Source organism: Ooceraea biroi, chromosome 11 (assembly GCF_003672135.1).
Source record: "Ooceraea biroi isolate clonal line C1 chromosome 11, Obir_v5.4, whole genome shotgun sequence".
NCBI classification, from domain to species: Eukaryota; Metazoa; Arthropoda; class Insecta; order Hymenoptera; family Formicidae; genus Ooceraea; species Ooceraea biroi.
The window spans coordinates 8,837,044-8,861,406 of NC_039516.1; the positions used below are offsets into that span (position 1 = coordinate 8,837,044).

Genomic DNA, 24,363 nt, shown 5'->3' on the forward strand with positions numbered 1-24,363 from the left:
CACTTGGTTTCATATCTGCTCTCTTTCTAATTTGTGAAAAAATGTTTTCTAACGCGACTTGATTTAATCGTGATCCTAGAAGCAATTTATACTTTCCTTCGAAACATTTTTGCGCTAACTTCATGAAGGAGAGAGACGTTAAAATTGAGCCTGTATTTAATGGTTTCCATCCTTTGTCGATTATAGTTTATTCCACGACTGATACAAAGTAGTCCATAAATGTCTTTTTGTTTTGTACATTTGTCCTTGTTACTGAAGCAACGCGTCTTCTAGAATTTATAAGTTCAAACCATTGGCGAAGAAATCTTAAAAACCAAGCTGTAGTCAACGCTTCACGAGGTATAATCTTCTGTATAACAACCGTTTCTAAAGCACCAGCAGTCTTTATAGATATGTATCTCATGGCATTTCCTACATTCATTTTCGAAAAATGCCCTGGTGTTACAATTTCCTGTATGAGGTGATGCAGAGATCGTAGATGTTTCTTATTTCTCATTTCATGATTCCAAAGATCATTAATATATTTTCCAGTGACCACATTCGTTGGTAAATCGTGTTCTTGGACAACTTCCATCGGTAAATATATTTGAGACCGTTGAATGGCAGATATCCAGTTTTTTAAAAGATGGGGGATATCCGCAAGTACGTAAATATGCCTGTTTGAACTGTCTTCTTCAAAACTAATTATTCGTTGATCTCTACTGACACATATTCCAAGCGAGCTCCACAAAGCTTTGTTATTGCTGCCCATATCTGAACAAATACTTCTAACATTTAAACCAATTGAAGTAGTAGCTTGAATTATTTCAAGAATGAATTTACTCATGTCACTTCCATTAGTCAATGGGCCAGTCACATGGCAAGCAATGATCTGTTTCCACGGCGTATTTAATCCTCGAAGAGCAGCTACAGTTAAATGATTACCCTTCTTACTTGTATCACCAAGTGAACTTGTCCAACAAAAGTTTTTTTTTTACTTGTCGAAGTCTAAATCGCCAGAAATTTCCATCTCATCAACCATTAATGAACAGTCTTTCTCAATATCTTGCATACTTTCTATTTTTTTTGTTAATAAATCAACAACAGCATGTAGCAACCCAAATTCGATTTTGACACAAGAAATCCTTTTATTTAGGGTACTGCACGACGGCGCGGGATAACCAGTTTCACGCAGGAAATTGTAACCATTTTTACCTAAAGCAAACCTCAACTTTAAGCCTTTTATAATTCTTTCATGACTCCACTTTGTTATGCATTTTTTTTCTATTAAAAGTGTTTGCAATTGCTCATGTGTTAATAATTTAGCAACTGCGTCATTTTTAGACTTTATCTCCTCTTCTAACTGAGCACATTTCTTCTTCAGTTCAAGAATTTGATCATCTGGGTTCTAAAACGATATAAAAAATAAATTTAGAATATATAATAAAAATAATATACAATTATAATAAATAATATATAATTACAAAACTAAATAATACAAGAAAAAAATTTGGAAACATTTCAAAGGGTGAAATAACTACTATAACTCAATAAAAAACGCAATAAACAATATAAAAGGAATACTTGTTTCTTACCATATTTTGACATTCGGATACGTCTTCATGAAGTAAATCATTTGAGTAATTAGAAACATTTAATGGAGGCGTCAAATTTGCACAATCAGAAAGTGCATCTACTTTCAAGCGCTTATTATTAGGTTGGACATTATTGCACTGACCTTCTTCTCTGGATCTCTGTACATAGTAAATACTTTAACAATTTACACAGAACATTATCCTGATTATGGTTATACACAAAATTATTTTTACCTTGTATAAACTGTTCCTAGGAGGATTAAGTAATTTCGGTGCATTGGACACATTGAATATTGTTGGTACTGCAAATAGTATTAAACGCTTCTTGCCATCAGCACGACCTTGTTCAATTTGACTCTTCAAAATGTTCCTAGAAACATGAAACAAAGTGTTGAAAACGTTGATCTTTATACATAATACTGAATATGGCATAGGACAAGGAAAGTATGACCAATTGAAGATTAGGCTCTGCATTTTTGCATCATTGTTACACTTGATTAACTTTACAATATTTATTATTAAAAATATTTTTCGATTGAATTTCATTCATGCGAATATTTATCAATGCATCAAAACTTTGTAGCACCTTTATTGACTTTGTAAAAATAGGTGAATAGACAAAGCCCATAACCTCCTATGCCATATCCAGTTATCTATAGAGGTTGTTGAAACTCAGAATGATCATTATACTTGCTGATAAACCACAAATAATTTTAGTACAAATAATTACCGAACATAGTCGATCATTTTGTGTTGGATTCCAGTCTTGTCTCCTACAATTTATTAACCACTGTTTTCACCTTTCAGGATCTGCAGGGAACCTAAACAAAGATATTATTAATAATTACAATTTGTTAGCTACTTATAATAAGCATACAATATAATAATATAATATTATAATTAAGAAATATTCATTAACAAATAATCAATACAAATATGTAAGTAAAAAGAAGGATATGAGGTTAGACAAATTTGGCGTTACATTTTGTTGTTACTAATAAAAATACTTACCTATAGAATTTAAAACCATTCCTAGAGTGGTTCGAACAATTTGGGGCCGAACAGCCAGTCATTTTTACAAAACAATACAGTTCCATGTAATAAAAAGTAACGTCACAAGTTCACAACCGATCAAAGCTTGGGCTCCAATATGGCGGACGAGTCAGCTATCTTTTATATAGTAGCTATACATTAAACTTAGCAGAGTCAGTATGCAATGTAAGTGTTTTGCTCGAAATTGTAGATATGGGATCTCTCAAGTGGTAAATTGAAGGTTTCCCTGACTGGCCATATAAGCAGTGTCCGCGGATTAGCAATTTCTCAAAGAAATCCCTACTTGTTCTCTTGTGGCGAGGACCGTCAAGTTAAGTGCTGGGATCTCGAATACAACACTAATGAAGCAGCGATAAATTTTGTTTTGTTGTTTTGATTCTGATATGTCTTATGTTATTGTTTATTATGGTATTGTTTAGGTAATAAGACATTACCATGGACATTTATCGGCGATATATTCAATGGCCCTGCATCCCATTATAGACGTCCTGGTAACGGCAGGACGAGATTCTACCGCAACGGTATGGGATATGCGCACCAAAGTGAATGTCACACGCTCGTTGGACACACAAACACTGTCGCGAGTGTAATTTGCCAATCGGCCGAACCGCAAGTAATTATCTTTTATGTACATTATTCTTGTATTATTTTAATTTTGCCATTTGTACAAAAACGATTCAATGATAGTGAGATTCCATTAATTTACTACTTAGAAACAATTTTTTTCTGTATTTTAGATTATTACTGGCAGTCACGACTGTACCATTCGCTTATAGGACTTGGCTGCTGGGAAATCCAGAGCCACTTTGATGGATCACAAGAAAAGTGTGAGGAGTATAACTTCGCATCCATCACTGTTAGTAGATTTTAATATTTATAAATTATAAGGCACTATACTGTAACTATACACTGTGATGTTCATCGTCTTTAATCTTACTTAATTTGTGTTAATTACTAGGTACATGTTTGCCTCGGCATCCCCAGATAATATTAAACAATGGAAATGTCCGGAGGGCAAACTCATACAAAACTTGTCTGGCCACAATGCAATAGTAAATTGCCTGGCTGTGAATGCCCATGGAGTTTTGGTTTCCGGAGCCGATAATGGTTTCATGCACCTTTGGGACTGGAGAACTGGGTATGTTATACGCAAATGATTCGGATAATATCCTTGTGAATCTTAGAGGAATATTTGTTGATAACGATTGTTAATTTTTAAGATACAATTTCCAACGGCTACAAGCACCAGTTCAGCCTGGTTCGATGGACAGTGAAGCCGGTGTGTTCAGCGTTACGTTTGATATGTCGGGCACTCACATGATTACAACGGAAGCTGATAAAACTATAAAAGTATATAAAGAGGACAATACTGCCGTAAGTAGATTTTGTATAAATACTGCTTTGTATACTGCGCTCGTTATACATTCGAATAATATTGTGTAGTCATGTTTTCGGGACTGTCTGGTTATTGTTTTTTCGACTTTGCATTCATTGGTATCCGTATTTCTTTCAGACGGAAGAGACACATCCCATTAACTGGTGGCCCGACATAATAAAACGAAGGAAATACTGAACTCCGATTTGTGTTTTAAGAAACTATTTTCTACAGTATTTACTATTTTGTATATAAGTATTGTAATATAAATTGTGATGAAAGACAGAAAGATGTGTCCCTTTGAGTACATTGATTTGCTGGTGCTTCACAGCATTGTCATTCAAATCGTCTTACATATATTAAAAGTAACTTACCCTGTGCAAACTAAAGAGATCTCGTATTCCGCACCTGTTGGTTTCGCTTTACCAGACACTCTTTCCATTAACTCAAGAGCGTACTTCTGAAAAGTGACATGTTCCTGACATGTTTCTCTTGCAAAATAGGATCTTTCATGAGAGACTGGATCTGTCCGTCCGTGAACATTGGTAACTTGCTAATAATTTGCCTAACTTTCTCACTACGTGCTAAGCCAGCTAATGCACGACACGCTAACGCTTGTATGCATCAGCATCGGTGATAGGTGTCTTCACCATCATCAATTGTAACAATACCTAGGACAAAAGTTATTTTTTACACAAGTAATAAAGTAAGAAATACGAATAATTAATCAAGACACTGCAATTACACGCAGACATACCATTATTCCATTATTTGATCTCACACTTTCCCATACTTTCTGTATCAATTCCTCGCTGTTATGAATGTTCGCCTTTTTCTTGGCAGATACAGTTATAGAATATCTAGCTACATTTCCTCCCACCTTGGAAGTCACAAAATGCCGATTAATTAAGCAATTAAGCAATGTATCCTTTCTAGACAAAATAAATACTAATTAAGAGTAATTTCAATGGAAAGTACTGCTTATGCAGCAACAATTACAACTGTAGGGGTTACTAACCCCCATTACCGTACTATGAATAAAAATAAATATTCAAGACATCTCGAAGATGGCGCGTCATTTGAGAAATTTATGTGAAATTGCTTTCGAAATGGAAAAATGAATAAGTTTAACAAATGGAACGACCATAATTTTGTTATTAATAATACACTGGATGTGGAACTTGTTTGAATAAATCGACAAATCTAAAATGAATAGACGTGCGTGTGAGACATAACCTCAAACTTGAAACGCTAAACACGACTGTTAGCGAAATATTATTATTTTTAACCAGTAATACCAGTAATCTGCGAAAATGAATAAAAAGGTGGTCACTGCATTTTATTTAATGCTAAACGTGATCTTCTCTATTGCGATCGTATTACTGAATAAATGGCTGTACGTTCATACGCGTTTTCCAAACGTTACACTATCCATGATACATTTTGTCATGACATTCATTGGCTTGATAATTTGCGAGAAATTCGATGTTTTTTGCATCAAAGACGTCGATATCAAGGAGATGATACTAATTGCCATGACATTTTGCGGATTTGTCATTTTGACGAATCTAAGTTTGGCCTATAACACAGTCGGGACTTATCAAGTGGCAAAAATGCTGACGACACCCTGTGTGATAATGATGCAAATGATATTTTATAGGAAACGTTTCAGTATATTCGTGAAACTGACGCTCATACCGATCACGTTGGGCGTCATGATTAATTTTTATTATGACATACAATTTAACGTCATTGGAACTATTTATGCTACACTGGGAGTTCTTGTAACATCTTTGTATCAAGTTGTATGTCTCTTGTTTATTATTTTCAATTTCTACATATATCTATGAAGAACATTAATTTATATATATAACTATATGTTTTTTTACAGATGATAAACAGAAAACAAAAGGAATTTCAAATGGATCCAATGCAACTGTTATTTTACCAAGCACCCTTGTCAGCTGTTATGCTCTTGATTGTTGTTCCAATTTTAGAACCAATTGGACAAACTTTGTCGCACAATTGGTCTCTATTGGACGTAGTACGTTTTTCAAATTCTTTTAGTAGGATTTAATCAAATAAGATAATATTTCCTATAACATTTCCTTTCTTATAGGCCATGGTGATATTGTCAGGAGTGGTTGCGTTTTTTGTGAATTTAACTTCCTACTGGATTATAGGAAAAACTTCGCCTTTAACGTATCCTTACACAGTATTATCACAAATTTTTTTACATTTTACAAACTTATACATTATACCCTTTAACTAAATGCTCAGATATAACATGGTTGGACATTCCAAATTCTGTCTTCTTTTGATAGGAGGTGCATTAATTTTTCATGAAACATTAGCAATAAATCAAGTTATCGGTATAATTTTGACATTAATAGGAATCATATTATATGCGCATGTCAAAGTAAGTCAAAGTTTTGTGTGATTTTTATCTTTATGAACAATTTCTGTATGTCTGATAACATTCCTTCTTTCAGATGAAAGATAATCAACCACTAATACCAGAACTTGAGAGAGAAACAAAACCTTTGCACAAAGTATGATTTGTTTCAAAGACACTGCGTTTAGGTCACAGAAATTGTGTAAAAAAGACCAGTACTTAATAATGTATAAGTTTTGTAAGCTTAAAATCTGTGTCATAATAAACATGTTTTCTTATCCTTGATCTCACATAAAGCTCTTTTTATATGTGATGAAAATATCAATTAACTTAATCTCCTGTTATAACAGTCACCGAAGGTCATCACACGGAAAGCTGAGTAATAATTATTATCCGTGTTCATTTTTTTATTTGCCATGGCAGTGAATGTATTAAATCTAAAATGTGAGGAAACCTATATTGCGTGTGTCTAAACACGAGCGAACCGAATAGGTCAGCATTTAAAGAAAAAAAGAAAAGAAAGCGTTTGCATTAGAAAAGGAAAGTATTTATTGTAGCAAAAGGGTCAACGTCGCACCTTGGGCATTCATTGTATTTCGACGTGTTTGCTGAAATAAGCGGCAACTTGAAATTAACTGGCTTATCGCTGGTTTTTTCCCAGGTGCATCGGACCCCTCTGTCTAGCCTTCTGATACTTCTTATATATGAAATTCACCCGGATACAGTACTATCGAGAAACTATCACCCCATGAGACATCTAGTTTTCAAAAAACGTATCAATTGCAAGACGCGGACTTTTCGACCGCGATTAGACAGATATGCTTGATTTTTTTCTTAAAATAGATATATAGTCTTCACAATTCGTAGTTATTATTCGCAATATACTTTTTATCTTCGAATATACTCTTGAATATATTCTTTGGTATAGATACTATAGATAATAGATGCTTTAGTAATATATCGAGTAAATCAATAAAGTGAGATGACCTTGAGTTTCGAAACGTCGTGCGTAATTTGAACAAAGCTACGATTTCTACTAATGATGACTGCGGTCCAGTTGCTCCTTCCGAATGCTTCCAATGTTTTCACTTCTAAAGGTATATCCACACAAATTTGCATAAGCGCATAAACAGATGGATAAGAAATGTGATTGGTCCATTTCCTTATTCACGTGCTTATGGACCAATCAAATTCCTTACGCATCCGTTTATGCACTTATGCACATTTGTGTGGATCTACCCTCAGCTAAAGGAGAGAGGGAACTAGCGTTACTAGCGTGTACCGGCCATGTATTGATCAAACTCGCCGCAAGCCCGCAACTCGTGTGGTTAGCAACGTGTTTATTTGCCGCTTGTGTTTGATGATAAAACGTTATTTTAAAAGGAAACAGCGATGAAGATTGAAGAGGTGAAGAGCACGGCCAAGACCCAGAGAATTTCCGCGCATACACATATCAAGGGCTTGGGACTTGACGAAAATGGCATCGCTATCCAGAGTGCAGCCGGTCTTGTCGGTCAGGAATTAGCGCGAGAGGTTAGATTATCTTGGAGGATAAAGCCCCGAACACAATGCAAGGAACAGACGATCCTATTCCCTATTCTTATTGCCTGTTCCTTGCATTGTGTTCGGGGCTTAATGTTAATATAAGAATTATTATTATTAGTTTATTTAATTTTTTATTGTCAATAAGTATTTTTATTCTCAATCGAAGTCATGTAGGATTTGCAAAAAGTTTAGTTTTATTTTTTTGATCCATGCATTAATAATAAAAAAATATGCAAATTTATCAAAATAATATCAACATTGTTTTTATAGGCCGCAGGTGTCGTTGTTGATATGATAAAATCCAAAAAGATGGCAGGACGTGCTGTATTGTTGGCTGGTCCACCAGGCACAGGCAAGACTGCCATTGCTCTTGCGATTGCTCAGGAACTCGGTAATAAAGTGCCTTTCTGTCCCATGGTGGGTTCAGAAGTTTACAGTTCTGAAATAAAAAAGACAGAGGTTCTCATGGAAAATTTCAGAAGGGCTATTGGCTTGAGAATTAAAGAAACAAAGGAGGTATATGAAGGTGAAGTTACAGAATTGACGCCTATCGAAACGGAAAATCCTATGGGTGGTTATGGTAAAACCGTGTCACATGTGGTCCTTGGACTAAAGACTTCCAAAGGCACAAAGCAATTAAAGCTGGATCCCTCCATATATGAATCCTTGCAAAAGGAGAAAGTCGAACCTGGCGATGTAATTTACATTGAAGCTAATAGCGGTGCGGTAAAGAGACAAGGCCGAAGCGATAATTTTGCTACAGAATTTGATCTAGAAGCGGAGGAGTATGTCCCTTTACCGAAAGGCGATGTACATAAGAAGAAGGAAGTTATTCAGGACGTGACTTTGCACGATCTGGACGTAGCCAATGCCAAACCACAAGGAGGACAAGATATAATGTCCATGATGGGACAACTAATGAAACCTAAGAAAACCGAAATTACAGGTAAATAATAGGAGATTATGTCTTATATTTAATATCTTTAAAAATTTTTTATTAAATCACTTTGATATTTGACATATACATACGTATATATGTATACAAATCATTTTAATAAATTATATATATATATATATAATATAAATTATTTTAGACAAATTGCGGAAAGAGATAAATAAGGTAGTGAACAAGTACATCGACCAAGGTATCGCCGAGCTAGTACCAGGAGTCTTATTCGTCGATGAGGTTCATATGTTAGACATAGAGACATTCACCTATCTGCATCGCGCGTTGGAGAGTGCCATAGCGCCAATCGTTATTTTCGCTACGAATCGCGGTCACTGCATAATCAGAGGGACCGAAGATATCGTTGCTCCACATGGTATACCCCTTGATCTGCTGGACCGGTTACTCATCATAAGAACTCTTCCATACTCCAGGCAAGAAATTGAGCAGATAGTGAAATTGAGAGTCGTGACCGAAGGGTTGCAAATCGAGGACGAGGCTCTGTCCGCTCTTGCTGAGCTGGGCACGAAGACGACTCTGCGATATGTGGTACAACTTCTAACACCCGCGTCTTTAACAGCGAGAGTTAACGAAAGAACTACTATCAAAAAAGAGGACGTTGAGGAAGTCAATGGACTCTTTCTGGATGCTAAATCGTCTGCTAAGATACTTTCAGAAAATCAAGATAAGTTTATGAAATAAAGATTGCTCTTACGATAGCTGCTTACGGTAGTTTGGTTTAAACATGTCTCCTTCGCTCTCCTTGGTATTCTAGTTAGAAAATTATTATATTAATAAATTTTGTTTTTCAATCAGGCTTTAGTTTTTTTTCAATTATTTTATCAGTTATTTATAGTTTGATCAGAATAACAACAGTCTCAATGTATATATTATCACAGCAATGTTACACACACCCAACACACACACACACACACACACACAGATGCATACATATACTATTATTATTATTATTATTAATGTAATGAAAAACTCAGATATCTTACAATATTTCTTATATAAGGAAGTGCTTTACGTATAATTATTTTGTTATTAAAAATTTTGTATTTTTATAAATGAAAAATACAAAAAATATAAATTTTCTTAGCTTATTTTATTATAACATATTTTATTGTAGACATTCGACGTTACGGTGCTCAAATTTGAAATACTGTTTGTCACGATCACCTGTTTGTCGTCTTCTGCTTACATCTAACAAGGCCATATAAGAGAATATAAATTTGTTTGCTTTCGGAGACATTCCGGCACTTTCGACGTTTTAGTATTTCAGTATTTCAGTATCATCCGCGAAGAGCAACCGTAACGAGAAGTATTCTTTTAAATAAAGGTCAACGATTTAAAACTAATTTGTGCCTACATTACGTATATCCATAACGTATTACCTATCGTGTGCGCGTGTTAATCAAATTAAATTATTACAATAAAATTTACAAGAAAAAAATATGTAAAATTTTGTTGTTGCACATTTGCAAAAGAATTAGTAAAAGCAAAGTAATATTTAGTGGAGGACTCCCACTAAGTTGCATGTCGAAAGGCGGACGTCAAAATTCCTTAACGTCACAAGATATAACTGCGAAAATAATTTCTCAACATTGTTTTAGATGTCAATATAGCTCAGGGTTAGAGAAGTTCAAGTTGTAATCAGAAGTTGTGACATCATCGCGACGATATCGGTACACTGAATATAAAATCTCCGTCAAGTTTAACACTTGGCAGTTTTGAGAAAACCTTCGTAACTGTAGTATTAAGCGTAATATTCATCGTTAGAATTTCCGCGTTATTTTTTAAGTTACAATGCAATACATTTTGAATGCGGCTAAATGCTCTAGACTCTTAAGCAAACGCGGTATCGTGGCTCGACATGTGCGTGGATTGCAATCGAGTAATTTACGAAAACAGAATTTTGAAAAATTGTTTCCCCGACATGAGGAATTTCAAAAGAGGCATATTGGACCCAGGGAACATGAACAAATGGAAATGCTGCGAACCATTGGATTTAAGGTAATTTATTTGTAGAATCTGTTTATATGATAGAAGCACTCGTTTATGGCTGAATTAATTTCATTTACAACAACTTAATTATTGCAGAGTCTCGATGAGTTAACGGAAGCGGCAGTGCCAGCTAAAATTCTTCACAAAGGAGATTTGAATCTTAACGAGCCACTTAGTAAGTAATATCTCCTTAATGAGTACATATATATAATATGAAAATTTTGGAAACATTGAGTCGCGTTAATGTAGAATAAATTGTTAAATCTCTATCCTACTGTTTGTAGAATTGCGTGAATATCTTTTGACGAAACATAAAGATAGCAATTGTATTTTTTTCCGTTGTAAGATAATGTAACCATGGGTCGGTCATTCTATAAAAACGTGACAAGTCACGAGACTTTCTGATTTATCTTGCTCTGAAACTGATAACCCTCGATTACCGTGACGCATTTCTTACACGTGATTCTTTTTTTCAAATATTCTCTATTTGTATTAATTTTATATAAACACAGACAAAAAAAATAGATAATTTTCACAGATAATGGATAATTAAATGTTTACAAGATGCAATTTTACTAATAAAAAATTCTTTAGTATAACTCACAATCTATACTCGCTAATTAAAATTATGATAATATGCGTTTAATATATTCAATTTTCTATTAGAACATTTATATATCAATTAAAAGAATCATAGCATCATTTCGCCTTGCATCATTGTGTCTGTGAGATATATGCTTAAAACTTATTTGTGCAGTATCACTATCTTGGGTCACAGTTCAATCTCGTGCACTCGTTCCATATTCACGTGATCTCAAGTAGAATTCAAATCATACACTATCACATAGTTTGCAAATTTCTTTCCACTTTTACGACATTCTCTCATGTACTACTTATAGTATCACGTTTTGCTCGCGTATTCAATAACATATTTCAATAACATCAGTTTGACGTAAACAACAATTTAAAACTTTAAATTATTGTATAGAAACGGGATATTTATTTCTTTTAGTTTTGATGATATGAAAAAATTTCAAACATAATATGGAATAGTTTTGAAAGTAGAAAATAATACACGAAAGATTCTTTTCGAAGATCTTGTGAGATATTAAAAATCTTCAATATTTTTTTATTAACAATACAATCTTTTCTTATATTTTCATTAATTTCAACCTTTTAACAAAGCAATATGAGATATTGAAATTCTTTCAATGACACAACACGATACAAGTTAGTGTCAATTTAGGCAAAAAATTGAACTCAATCGCGAAAAAGTATAAGGCTAATGAAAATTTATCTTTTGTTATTGTTATTGTTCGAGTTATCGATTTTCTTTGCAAACACAATTAGCACAATGCAGTATAGTTTAAATATTCAAAATTTGAAAAATACAAGGCTAGCAAATATTTAGTTTTTTTCATTTCTTTCCGAAAAATGCTTCAAATTGAGCTGGGGGACTTACAGCACAAATGAGCATAAATATAGCACAATTAAAAAAACATGAAATTTAAAAAGTACGTTGTATAAATACTGTAGTACATACATATATGTAAATCTGCCTACTAATCTACAAGTATGTCTGTATGATTTTGATGAATATACAAGCATGAATCTTTTACGACACAGCACTCGAGAAAGAAAAGAAAATAAGTACAATTTTCAATTACTAGAATCAACAATGCTTAAAAAAGCATAAAATGGCATCAAAACCATTACGTTACCATTGTAATGTAACCACGGAAATTTTTATTATTATTGTTCATCATCTTTTTTGTATATGTAAATATAATTAAAAAATTTTGTGAAACTGGAAATGCAGAAAACAATCACAAAACTTATAAATATAACAAATAAGACAGAGTAAATATTCCGGGATCAATTAATCTTAATTCAACAATATTGGACACCTTCAACGAGAAAATAGCATTGATGGAGCAAATATATTATTTTATGTTTTTTCTCTTTTATTTAATTATTTAATTTTCATTTACTTTCAAGAATTTTATGACAAAACAAAACAAAAGTTTTGAAAACTGCTTTTCTTGTACTTTTGTCGATAGGAACTATAGTAAGGTAAAAATAATGAAATATTTTCAAAGAATTAATTATTATTGTTATCATATAAGTGACAGTATTATTTGATATTGAATTCGATATAGAAAAAAAATAAACTTTATTTTATCGACACATTAAGAAATAAATAATATTCGTGCAAAACTTGCTTTATTCGTCTTACAGAATATCGTTATATGTCCATCTGCTCCGAATGTTTGCCTTTTAAAACCATTAAAATTTTATTACGCATATTTTTTCATATCGTTAAACACTAACAAAAATTTAAAATTGATATAAATAATTATTTTGCAGCTGAATATGATTTAATGAAGCAAATCACCAAAATTTCGGAAAAGAATGACATCTGGCGTTCTTACATAGGCATGGGATACCACAATTGTTGCGTGCCGCATACAATTATGCGTAATATTTTTGAGAATCCGGGATGGTAAATCTTACATTAGAGAGAATAAAATTGACAACATAGAAAATTTATTGAAGAAAAATTAATTGTTGGATATTTTATCATAGGACAACACAATATACCCCTTATCAACCAGAAATTGCACAAGGACGGCTGGAGGGTCTACTAAACTACCAAACTATGATATGTGATTTCACGGGAATGGAAGTGGCAAACGCCTCTCTTTTGGACGAAGGGACAGCAGCAGCGGAAGCCTTGGCCCTCACACACAGACACAATAAAAGAAAAAAATTATTCCTCTCCGATCAAGTGCATCCTCAAACTATTAGCGTGATTGCAACACGCGCCGCTTCTTTAGGTTTGAAATTAGAAGTGGGAGATGTATTTAAAGTAGATACCAGTGCAAAAGATATTGCCGGTATTCTTGTACAATATCCTGATACAACTGGTTCCATACACGATTTTGATGACATTGTTGCGAGGGCGCACTCTGACGGGGTACTTAATTGAAAATTAATCCATGTAAAAACAAATATTCTTTATCAAAACTTCTATTTATAAGAGAAATATTTCTGTCTTTTATAAATAATTATTAATGGTATAAAAATCATATGTTTAATGGAATGTACATGTTATTCCAGACACTCGTTTGTGCCGCTACCGATTTGCTAGCGTTAGCCGTGCTTCAACCACCGAGCGAATTCGACGTCGACATCTGCGTGGGTACAAGTCAGCGTTTCGGAGTACCACTTGGGTATGGCGGGCCTCACGCTGGATTCTTCGCGTGTCGACAGAAACTAGTGCGTTTAATGCCCGGCAGAATGATAGGCGTCACAAGGGACTCCAGTGGACAGGAGGCTTATCGGTTGGCTCTTCAAACGCGCGAGCAACACATCAGGAGAGACAAAGCCACGAGCAACATCTGTACTGCACAAGCATTGCTGGCCAACATGTCCGCAATGTATGCGGTGTACCATGGACCACAAGGAATACGAGAGATCGCAAGCAGAGTGCACAATTTAACGCTGAGTCTCGCGAGAGGACTGGAACTAACTGGCAACTCGATAAATAATATATATTTTTTTGACACAATCAAAGTATCGCCAAAAATCTCCGTACAGACGATAAAGGAAAACGCGACCAAAGCTAAAGTAAATTTAAGGTTCGTACTTTTCGAAATCTAGAAGCATATTTCTAAGATCCTAATAATTTTATATAATAATGTCTAATAATTTATCGATGATTTTATTGATGAAAGTTTGTTAATGTACGCACCTTTATAGATATTATAGCGATGACACGGTTGGAATATCTCTCGACGAGACCACAACAATAGAAGACGTCAACGATCTTTACAAAATATTTTCAGCGGACACGACAGTGGAGGAAGTCGTTAAGGACGAAAGTTTTCTTACGCGAAGTTTAGACAAATCAGACTTCTTTCACCGTACCGTTCCGTACTTGCAACATCCCGTCTTCAATAGTCATCATTCGGAGACGAGGATAGTTAGATACATGAAATCTCTAGAAAATAAAGATGTGTCCCTTGTGCACAGCATGATCCCACTGGTGAGTAAATTTTGCTTTACTTGAATGATCAGATACGTTTGAACATTTTCTTCTTCCAACTAACGCGATGGATATTAGGGTTCTTGCACGATGAAGCTGAACTCCACGACGGAGATGATGCCTTGCAGTCTGCAAGGTTTTACGGACGTGCATCCCTTCGCCCCGCTTGAACAGGCTCAGGGGTATCAACGACTGTTCGCCGAATTAGAACGAGATTTGTGCGCGATAACGGGTTACGATGGCATCAGTTTTCAGCCAAACAGCGGGGCACAGGGCGAATATGCAGGCTTGAGAGCTATACAGTGTTACCACGAGTCGAAGAACGACAAGCACAGGCAGGTCTGTCTGATTCCAATATCCGCGCATGGCACAAATCCCGCATCCGCGCAAATGGCAGGTATGCGGGTGGAGCCGATCTTCGTACGGAAAGACGGCTCCATTGATATGGCGCACCTGAAGGAAATGGTCGACAAATACCGTAAGACACTGTCTTGTCTCATGATCACGTATCCGTCGACAAATGGAGTGTTCGAGGAGACGATCGGCGATATATGCGATATGATACACGATGCCGGAGGCCAGGTATACCTGGACGGTGCCAACATGAACGCTCAAGTCGGTCTGTGTCGACCAGGCGATTACGGCAGCGACGTGTCGCATCTCAACTTGCACAAAACGTTCTGCATTCCTCATGGTGGCGGTGGGCCTGGCATGGGTCCTATCGGAGTGTAAGTGAACAATTAATTTATTCTGATATATTAGACTTACATTAACAAATTATACGTGAATGAACTTTCAGAAAGCGACATCTTATACCTTTCCTGCCGAATCATCCGGTAATAAGTTGCACGGACAACGGTAAAGGTGACGTGAAGAATCTCGGTGCCGTGTCGGCCGCGCCCTTCGGCTCGTCTGCCATTTTACCAATTTCATGGGCCTACATCAAGATGATGGGTCCGAAGGGTTTGCGCAAGGCCACGCAAGTGGCTATCCTCAATGCCAATTACATGAGCAAGAGACTAGAGAAATATTACAAAACGTTATACAAGGGCGGAACCGGACTGATCGCGCACGAATTCATCCTGGACATAAGGGACTTTAAAAAGACCGCGAACGTCGAGGCCGTCGATATCGCGAAGAGATTGATGGATTATGGTTTCCACGCTCCGACAATGAGTTGGCCCGTAACTGGCACTTTAATGATCGAACCAACCGAATCCGAAGACAAGACTGAATTAGACAGATTCTGCGATTCCCTGATACGTAAGTGTGAATGATGCGTGAAATATATCGATATTCTTGTCGTTTGTTCGCTCATATTCGTAATATTTTAATAGTCATAAGGAAGGAAATTGCGGATATCGAGGAAGGAAAATTGGACATTGCTCAAAATCCTCTGAAAATGGCACCTCACACACAGGAGCAAGTAATAACGACCGAGTGGAATCGAGCATACTCGCGAGAATTAGCGGCCTTTCCTGCTGTAAGTATCTTGTAAGCGTTTTATCGAGTGTTGCGATTAAACGGATCAAAGTGACCAATCGAAACCTTATTTCGCACTCTAGCCGTTCGTGAAAGGAGGCAACAAGATTTGGCCGAGCGTCGGAAGGATAGACGACATATACGGTGATAAGAATCTATTCTGCACGTGTCCGCCCATTTTGCCGGAACAATAATCGAGATGTTATTCATATTCATTATGTACAGTGCGTTAGTTATAATAGGATTATTTAAATATTTATTTTAACTTTTATATAAATATATTATTTATATAAAACATAATGCTGTTTTTTATCATTAAGATGTCTCATCAAGATGTAATTATGTCATTAAAATACAACAAAGATTTCTTTTCAAATTTGTTGAAAATAAATGACATTTTTGTTTTCACGCTCGTAATCTACCTAATTTTACACGTGTAACTTGATACATATATTTACATCGCTGTAGACGACTTCGTGTACTATACATTATACATTATAGACCGGGCATAAGGTAAGCAACGTTATCGAGCATTTGAGAGAGCGTCTCGGGCTTAGCCCCATTAGTTTCCGGTACTTGTTGCGTTAAACAAATCAATGGACCTAAGGCACACAGCAGCGAGTCCATGAGAACCGAGAGGCTGCCGGAAACGGCGATCTGACCGTCGTGTTCCTTCAAACGTTCTCCAATGATCGTCAAGCTCTCACCAAGCAGTTTGAGATGAGCCGCCACATCGATCGGTTGGGTCCCGACGATCTTGTACATTCCCGTACCTATCACCGGCTCATTGACCAGATCTTTGCCGATGCGGTTCGACGGCGACGAGATTGGATCGTTTCCGACGACAGACGGTACACCGAGTTGAATCGTCTTTTTCGCAGACGCGGGTTTTGTTTCTTTCCCATTACCTGGAATACAACGCATACGAGAACGACTTGTTAATGCAATACTGAATCATTTGCTATAAACAAGACGCACGTGCATGCAAATGCAGAACAAGTAAAATGTACCTACAAAGATCGGTAGATATTTAATAAATATCGTCAGTTCTAATGCGCACATGCATATGAAGAACAATGCAAAATAAATTAGAACTACTAATAAATAGACTAATAAATAGTGTGTGTGTGTGTGTGTTTGTCCACATATTCATATGTATCTACAATCGAATGTCGTTCGGTTTTGATTATTGACTTTATGCAGATAACTGAAGTCTCCTAAATAGTGTCTTCCACTCTAGATTACTATCGTCTCTTACATCGGCTGGTATCACACAAGAAGCGAATATGCGAAACGCGCAGATGAATGCAATAGCTATATATATAATCCTTCGTTTTTATCTATACCTACAATTTGTAATTTTTATACATATGGCCATTCTATATTCACCATCGATTCTTTGCGTAGCAAGGATAATCATTTGTCTTTTACTATAATGATGAAAATAAAATCGAAAATGAACGATCAATGCTTGAAAACTCTGCGCCAATTTGACCGCTCTCTACTCTATCCGCCGTATAATGAACACTTGCGGCTTATTTTTCTGTACAGTGGTAACGTAGGCGACCAGCTCCGCCATCGTGGAGGAATTAATACCATCCAGTTTTTGCTATTGAACATTCATAAACAGTTGCAAGTTTAGTGCCTCCAACTCTATGCCTTCATCTTCTTTTTGACGTCGCCAGCTGTAGGAGACGAAGGACTAGAAAAGTGGAGGAAGATAATACTAAACCTCAACTGTTTGTGTTAAAATAACCGAAATCGAACAGTATTAATGTACTCGATTGTATATGCATGTATGTATGTAATGTATGTAAACTAGCATGTAACGCACTAAACAAATCCTACACTGCTTCATATACAAGACCAACAAACCCACCAATTTTATTAATAAATTTTTTTCGCGAGGCGGGTGGTGGCATTTTCCAGATAGACTCGTCTTTACTCGCTGGTAAAGAATAAGGCTTTGCTGCCAAGCGCTTTGCACGTCTGCGCCAATTATATTTTTCCAGATGTGGTACTGTAGCCCACAGCTCTCCTAACCGCTTAGAAATTGCCGCAAAATCTACAAAAAGCAACGATCAATGAACAACAATCAAAGTCGCATGCGTACGTAGCTCATAAGAAAAATAATACAGCTTAATACCCATATAAGGAGACTGTTCTAACAGTTCTTGCCTAATTTTCTTTGCCCATAGCATGTAAGCGGTAAACCTCGTTTTCTAAAAATATCAAAAGATTAAGGCCATTCTTTGGTATCTTTGGTTCTTCTTCGTTACGTACGTACCCCTTTATCCTTGCGCTGAGCCTTCATCTTGCCTATAATTTTCCCATCCTTAATAATTAACTTTTTCTTACATTTTTCAAGCATATATAAACTATTCGCTTGTGAGCTTTCCTGACCTGATGGTGGTTCTAGCTTCCTGAATCCCGTCTCTCTGTCGTCGATCATGAGAGGGTCTACTTCATTGTCACTTCCAGAATCCATACTATATCTCTCATCCTCGTTTATTCCAGAGGGATCGTCGGATTCAGAATCAGATGAGTGTGCCTCGTTATCGGACAGAGTTTCCGTCTTGGCCCTTTGTTGCGCATGATTGGCATCTGAACTTTTTCTTTGTCGTCCACCACTTCCCGTCTGGCCAGAGTGAACCGGCAACTGTTGCTGCTGCTGCTGCTGTTGTACTTCATATTGCTCCAGAAGTTGTTGGGTTTGTAACTGTACTTTTTGTCGCTTGAGTTTATTCTCCGTAAGATCATCAGGCGACTCAAAGTCGACGAGTTTAGACGATTTCTTCCTTACACGACCACTGCGGGAGATACCCGTGACTTCTAGATCTGAAAGATAAAGCAGACTGCACCTTGCCAAAAAAAAGAAAGGGTCCAATATACATTGCAATGGCTAACTACTAGCTCTAGATGCCCATAAATATAGATACGTCCACAGAGTAGGCGCAATATCAAAGACACTACTTCTATGCTATACAGACTACGGTATACCAACTACTAGACGTGGGCAGCTAGTTGCAGTACGAAGTTTGCTTTTGATTCTTTTCTACAAGAGTTCTGCATCGTGTTATCTTCTTTTATATGAAAAATATGATATTTCATCGATTCAATGTGTTATAATTTAAATGAGTAATTCAGATTTTAAGGAAGAAAAGCTAACATATATATATATATCCATAAACTTCTGATCTATTTGTTTACTCTATATGTCTACATGTCAAATATACGCAGTAGATTGCGAGAAGATCTAAGCAAGATGGAAAGAAACGTTTACCGTTTCGAGTTTCATGAATACACAAGTATCATTCAATGATCGATGTAGAAGATCGAAAATTCGTTAAATTTCCAGATCCTAACCACGAAACGGTGAAATACGGCGTCAGTTAGTACGGCCGCTACCCGCCGTACACGCCGAAGCGCTAGCACTCAACACGTAACGTGAAATAGCAACTGAATATTACGGGAAAAACTCCGAGATTTTCTACGAACGCGCGCAAATCATGCGATTCACTGCAAGCGGTATCAACGAGCAAGCACACGATCTATCTGATGCAACCGTAACGGCGTGATGAAAACCGATGCTCACCGTCGCTCTTCTGCATGCGTGGCTTCGACGATCCGAACATATCCATAGCGTCCCTCCGCTGCTGCGATGCCAGAACGCGCGCGCTGCGCCGCGGTGCATTCTTAGATTTCGCGGGCTCCTCATTGCTCGTACTCATGTTGACACGGTGCACAATTGGATTTTGCGACAACGCTCGTGCAAATATTCACGCTCGTTCAATTACCACAAATCGTCTGTCCAAATCGATAGCAAACACAAATATACCTTTATTTGCGCCTTTGGTTTGTAAACAATTGCTATACGCAATAAATATGCGTCAGTAGGGCGGGACATTTCAAAACATGCTGTTCGTAAATCAACTTTAAAAGCGCGAAACTGATTTCAGACGAAGCAATTTCAACGCGTAGTTTTTGTAATCCGTCTTCTTTACTTGTTGTAAAAGCTTACATTAATGTATATACATAAATACATTATTTTTAAAGAAGAATTTTGCATATATGAGTACATATATACCTTTATTTTTTTCTCTCTATATATGTATACGTATATGTATATGGCGTGTGTGTATAGTAGAGATCACGTGTAAAATCTACAGCTCAATCTCAAGAACTGGTCAATTTATTTTATTTGTTTTTGCCTTAAATTTGATAAAATTTCGAAGCCATTAAATTTGTGTCAATACTAATAATTCTAAATTATCTTTCTTGAAGGCTAACTTTAAAATGATCAGCTATGTAAAACCAATCATTTCCGTATCTGCAAATGAGGGTCACACATACATACGTGCGCGTACACACGAATAGTAATTGTAAAACAAAAGTTCATTATAAGATTTTTAATCAAACGCGTTAATAAGCACACTTTAGATTGACTGAATTTTAATTCTTGAAGATGAGAAATTAAGTCTCCTATCAAGATCAAATTTACATGCAAAAATTCTTTCACACATCCTGAAACATGAATATTAACAAAATAGGAAAATGAGAAATCTCTGACAAAATAATATTATTGGAGAATTTTGTTTGCTACATATATTGCCAAAATATATCAAGATGAAGTATCTTAATGTAGATATAATAATATATCTGATAGGTGTTCTAATATGAATGTATTATGAAGTCGCTATTTGAGGAATTATAGGTACTTATATTTAAAAAAACTTTGCTATTAAAATCATAATTGATCTATCTTTTAATATCATTTAATCATTTAATATAGTCAAAACTATAATACATCATGTATTATTTTCTCATCAATTGATTAATTACAATAGAAAATGTAAACAAATAAATATAAATTGATGAATGTAAAAACAATTATATGCTGTCTTCTTGTTGCCAACCATCTTCATTAGACAGAAATCTCCTTTTGTGACTAGTATTCATATAAGGTTTTAAAGCCCATTCTGTGTCAGCCGTTGCTTCTGTTTCTAAAGTTCCCAATTTGATTTCGTACAACTTCATCTGAAAACGTGGTCCAACTTCTGACATCTCGATATCCTTGTCTCGACTTCTTTTATACGTATGATGCCGGAAGCATATGTAATCATCGTGATTAGCGAAGCTAATCACCCTCTTGCTGTCTTCTTTCGGTACAGGAAACAAATACTTCAGGATGTTCATTACTCTATCCGCTAGTTTCGTCTTGAAATTATGGAAAATCAGATGTGGATACTGCTCCGACATGGTGCCAATGTCAGGTATGTCGTGTCGCATTATAACGCCTGAGAGCGTGAAGTAGGCCGTTGGCCCGTATGGCAGATGAGATATCACCAGGCCGTCCGGAGTACCGCGATGCTCATGTACAATAATAAAGTCCGTAACACCATTGGCGTGACAAGTTTGAATCAGCTGCTGCATTTCGTAGTTACCACGATTCATCCGCTGCGAGTTTGGGAAGATCAAACGTAGCTCCTTGACGAACATCTTCAGTCGAGAGCTGGGATCGCGAGACGTCGTGATGACGATCTTTGGATCCTCCACGCCGGCCCAACGGTACTCGTCATCCTCGTTGTTGACCCCGATGCCACCCATTTCTGTGCCCATGGCCACTGCCATCTCTGGCCCAGCATCTTCCCATTCGATCTTTCTTTGCACATGCAACGCGCTCTTTCTCAAATCCGGATGGATCGGCGTGTTCTCGTCCAGGTTGCGCCTGATTTTATCCTTTTTCTCTTGGATACCCTTTACCTTATCCTGTATGGATTTCCTGTAGAGGTACTCTCTACGTAACCGTGCTTGTCTCCGTAGCATCTTTGTTATTCAAGATTCTATCCTACTGCCAATTGTTTCAAGTACTTCAAAAGTCACCGTTTTGAACAACTGTTTAATAACAACAACATGCTCTTCAGTCATGTGAAGTCGCATGAACTAGCGTGCTTATTGATAGGTTATGTGTATTTATAGGTTAGCGCTACTATAGAGTATACATATGTACATCATGGCTGAGCTGCGTTCATTGGCGAGTACAACGTACTGTTGTTGAAGCTGATTGGTTAGCTGAATTTCGTTCACATTTGTCCATCATAGGTTTGTTCGTATATTTGTCGTACTCTCTTATTCCACAAAGAAACATATGTATATAATAGATATATACATCCAATTTTTTAATAAAAAAGAAAAAAATAACATATATATAAGAAATGTGAGAAATATTTATAGTATTGTTATTGTATTGGTTATTTTATACATATACATATATACATACCTGGGGGTCTATTACGTATCTCTTCACAGAGTGAAAATGTGAAAAGTGAGCAAATTCACTAGGTGTTGACCAATTAAATTATAAATATTCTAGTAAATTTGCTCATTTTTCACATTTTCACTCCGTGAAGAGATACGTAATAGACCCCCAGGAGCCCAATTCTGTACTCGCCTACCGATGATTGTCGATGTCGGTAACTAGCGACAGCCAATGGCAAGGACGACCTTGGAGAAAAGTGCGGCTCTCATAGGCTGTCGTTAGTTAACGACACCGACAATCATCGGTAGGCGAGTACATACAGAATTGGGCTCTTGGCACGTATTATGATGGTTCGGAAACGATTCCGATCGGAATGATTCCGTTTTCCCTACATTTTTCCCTAGAAAAAAGAAAGAGAAGAACAGCTGCAGGATTCTGTAACTCGTTATCGATAGTTTTCGGTATCGTTAACTAGCGACAACCTATGAGAGCCACGCTTTTCTCCAAGGTCGTCCTTATCATTGGCTATCGCTAGTTAACGGTACCGAAAACTATCGATAACGAGTTACAGAATCCCGGTCCAGGGAAGAAAGGGACAAATGTGGAATCATTCCGATCGGAATCGTTTCCGAACAGTATCATAATACGTGCCCTGGTTCCACAAAATTAATACAAAAATAAAAATAAAATCTAATACGAAGTAAATCACGGCAACGAGCTAAAGCTGGATGTATGTACAGTGCTTCTTATTTATTATAGATCCAAATTCATTCCAGAATACAATAACAAACGTTTCGGTCACATCATTGGACCATCTTCAGTATCACAAAAGTAATATCTTCCTGTTTCAAGTTAAAGACAACAAAAGTGTAAACATCCTGTTTACAGACCATTGCAAGTCAGAGCTAAAGTCAACAGATTAGTACTCACATTAAAGAAGTCCGCATTTACAGTGGACAGATAGTAAAACGTCTTAAATGTGGCAGTGTTATCTTTTCCAGACAGCACAAGGATGTCCTAAGGACATCCGAAGAACATCCAGAACGTACATGTGTGATATCCTGAGAATATCCCATTTTAATCCTCGGATCTCCTCTGGATGTCCCGAGGAAGAGGAAATGATAGCCGTATATGATCCTCTGAAATATCGAGGGAAATCCTATGAAATATCCTAAGGATTTCTATAGGATATGTTTGGGATATTATTCGTACGTTTCAAGGACGAAACCCATACAGCACAGAAGCTCCAGGGGACGTCGCAGGGACGTTCACAGGATATATGTCCTAATTGATTTCTGTGCTGCATGGGTATTTATCAATTCTATATATCAGTGCCTCAAAGAAAGACAGAGTTAAATCACATTTTTGTAAAAAAATAGATTTTTATATTTTATGAATTACTCTCTAAATTTCGTGTAGTGGAATCTCACTCTTTTGGAATGAGAGATCACTTCAAGCAATAATGATTTCAAAAGAAAAGTAGAAGAAAAGAGTACTGGATCGGTTTTCCGGATGGTTATTTATAAGGTGATAACGCAAATGTTTCTTGCGAGAACGTCACGCCTGGCCTGGCCATCTATCGGTCGCTTGGCGAATTAGAGGCTGGAATCTCAGGATATCCTGGATGTGTTTAGGATAATTTTAGGACGTTATAAGCTATCTGACATAATATAGAC

At 36.4% G+C, this 24,363-nt stretch overlaps 7 protein-coding genes across 12 annotated transcripts; 4 read left to right on the forward strand and 3 right to left on the reverse strand.

Annotated features, from left to right (window-relative positions):
• Window positions 1–965: 965 nt before the first annotated feature.
• On the reverse strand, window positions 966–5,002 carry LOC105280601. 4 transcript variants are annotated; one of them, XM_026973580.1, is made up of 7 exons: window positions 4,760–5,001; window positions 4,377–4,673; window positions 2,586–2,758; window positions 2,305–2,395; window positions 1,809–1,944; window positions 1,575–1,733; window positions 966–1,387 (listed from the first exon to the last, which is right to left on the reverse strand). In XM_026973580.1, the coding sequence occupies exons 4-7, from the start codon at window positions 2,319–2,321 to the stop codon at window positions 974–976; spliced, it is 726 nt and encodes a 241-aa protein (XP_026829381.1). In that variant the 5' UTR covers window positions 2,322–2,395; window positions 2,586–2,758; window positions 4,377–4,673; window positions 4,760–5,001; the 3' UTR covers window positions 966–973. The 4 variants fall into 4 exon arrangements, with proteins under 4 accessions (XP_026829381.1, XP_026829382.1, XP_026829383.1 ...); XM_026973581.1 differs by lacking the exon at window positions 2,586–2,758 and having other exon boundaries at window positions 4,760–5,002; XM_026973582.1 differs by lacking the exons at window positions 4,377–4,673; window positions 4,760–5,001 and having other exon boundaries at window positions 1,575–1,597; window positions 1,718–1,733; window positions 2,586–2,819.
• On the forward strand, window positions 2,725–4,287 carry LOC105280609 (pleiotropic regulator 1). Its single transcript, XM_026973838.1, is given in 8 exon segments — window positions 2,725–2,754; window positions 2,818–2,965; window positions 3,045–3,173; window positions 3,176–3,240; window positions 3,365–3,483; window positions 3,586–3,765; window positions 3,848–4,001; window positions 4,141–4,287. Coding segments are annotated over 8 exon segments (885 nt in total). The 3' UTR covers window positions 4,201–4,287.
• Window positions 5,003–5,284: 282 nt separating the features above from the next.
• Window positions 5,285–6,687, forward strand: LOC105280599 (solute carrier family 35 member E3). The gene is made up of 5 exons (XM_020032067.2): window positions 5,285–5,807; window positions 5,894–6,046; window positions 6,122–6,204; window positions 6,283–6,421; window positions 6,495–6,687. The coding sequence occupies exons 1-5, from the start codon at window positions 5,316–5,318 to the stop codon at window positions 6,558–6,560; spliced, it is 933 nt and encodes a 310-aa protein (XP_019887626.1). The 5' UTR covers window positions 5,285–5,315; the 3' UTR covers window positions 6,561–6,687.
• A 992-nt stretch (window positions 6,688–7,679) lies between these two features.
• LOC105280598 (ruvB-like 1) lies at window positions 7,680–9,607 on the forward strand. The gene is made up of 3 exons (XM_011341250.3): window positions 7,680–7,930; window positions 8,213–8,888; window positions 9,037–9,607. The coding sequence occupies exons 1-3, from the start codon at window positions 7,790–7,792 to the stop codon at window positions 9,588–9,590; spliced, it is 1,371 nt and encodes a 456-aa protein (XP_011339552.1). The 5' UTR covers window positions 7,680–7,789; the 3' UTR covers window positions 9,591–9,607.
• A 335-nt stretch (window positions 9,608–9,942) lies between these two features.
• Window positions 9,943–16,804, forward strand: LOC105280595 (glycine dehydrogenase (decarboxylating), mitochondrial). Its single transcript, XM_011341246.2, has 10 exons — window positions 9,943–10,907; window positions 10,995–11,073; window positions 13,266–13,401; window positions 13,485–13,875; window positions 14,019–14,539; window positions 14,661–14,946; window positions 15,025–15,674; window positions 15,746–16,209; window positions 16,284–16,429; window positions 16,512–16,804. The coding sequence occupies exons 1-10, from the start codon at window positions 10,701–10,703 to the stop codon at window positions 16,620–16,622; spliced, it is 2,991 nt and encodes a 996-aa protein (XP_011339548.1). The 5' UTR covers window positions 9,943–10,700; the 3' UTR covers window positions 16,623–16,804.
• LOC105280596 (HMG box-containing protein 4) lies at window positions 16,741–20,174 on the reverse strand. 3 transcript variants are annotated; one of them, XM_011341249.3, is made up of 6 exons: window positions 20,024–20,174; window positions 18,832–19,266; window positions 18,716–18,747; window positions 18,575–18,650; window positions 18,308–18,493; window positions 16,741–17,336 (listed from the first exon to the last, which is right to left on the reverse strand). In XM_011341249.3, the coding sequence occupies exons 1-6, from the start codon at window positions 20,157–20,159 to the stop codon at window positions 16,924–16,926; spliced, it is 1,278 nt and encodes a 425-aa protein (XP_011339551.1). In that variant the 5' UTR covers window positions 20,160–20,174; the 3' UTR covers window positions 16,741–16,923. The 3 variants fall into 3 exon arrangements, with proteins under 3 accessions (XP_011339551.1, XP_011339550.1, XP_011339549.1); XM_011341248.3 differs by having other exon boundaries at window positions 18,716–19,260; XM_011341247.3 differs by having other exon boundaries at window positions 18,716–19,266.
• Window positions 20,175–21,173: 999 nt separating this feature from the next.
• On the reverse strand, window positions 21,174–22,437 carry LOC105280594 (U3 small nucleolar ribonucleoprotein protein IMP4). Its single transcript, XM_011341245.3, has one exon. The coding sequence runs from the start codon at window positions 22,252–22,254 to the stop codon at window positions 21,319–21,321; it is 936 nt and encodes a 311-aa protein (XP_011339547.1). The 5' UTR covers window positions 22,255–22,437; the 3' UTR covers window positions 21,174–21,318.
• Between the last annotated feature and the right edge of the window lie 1,926 nt (window positions 22,438–24,363).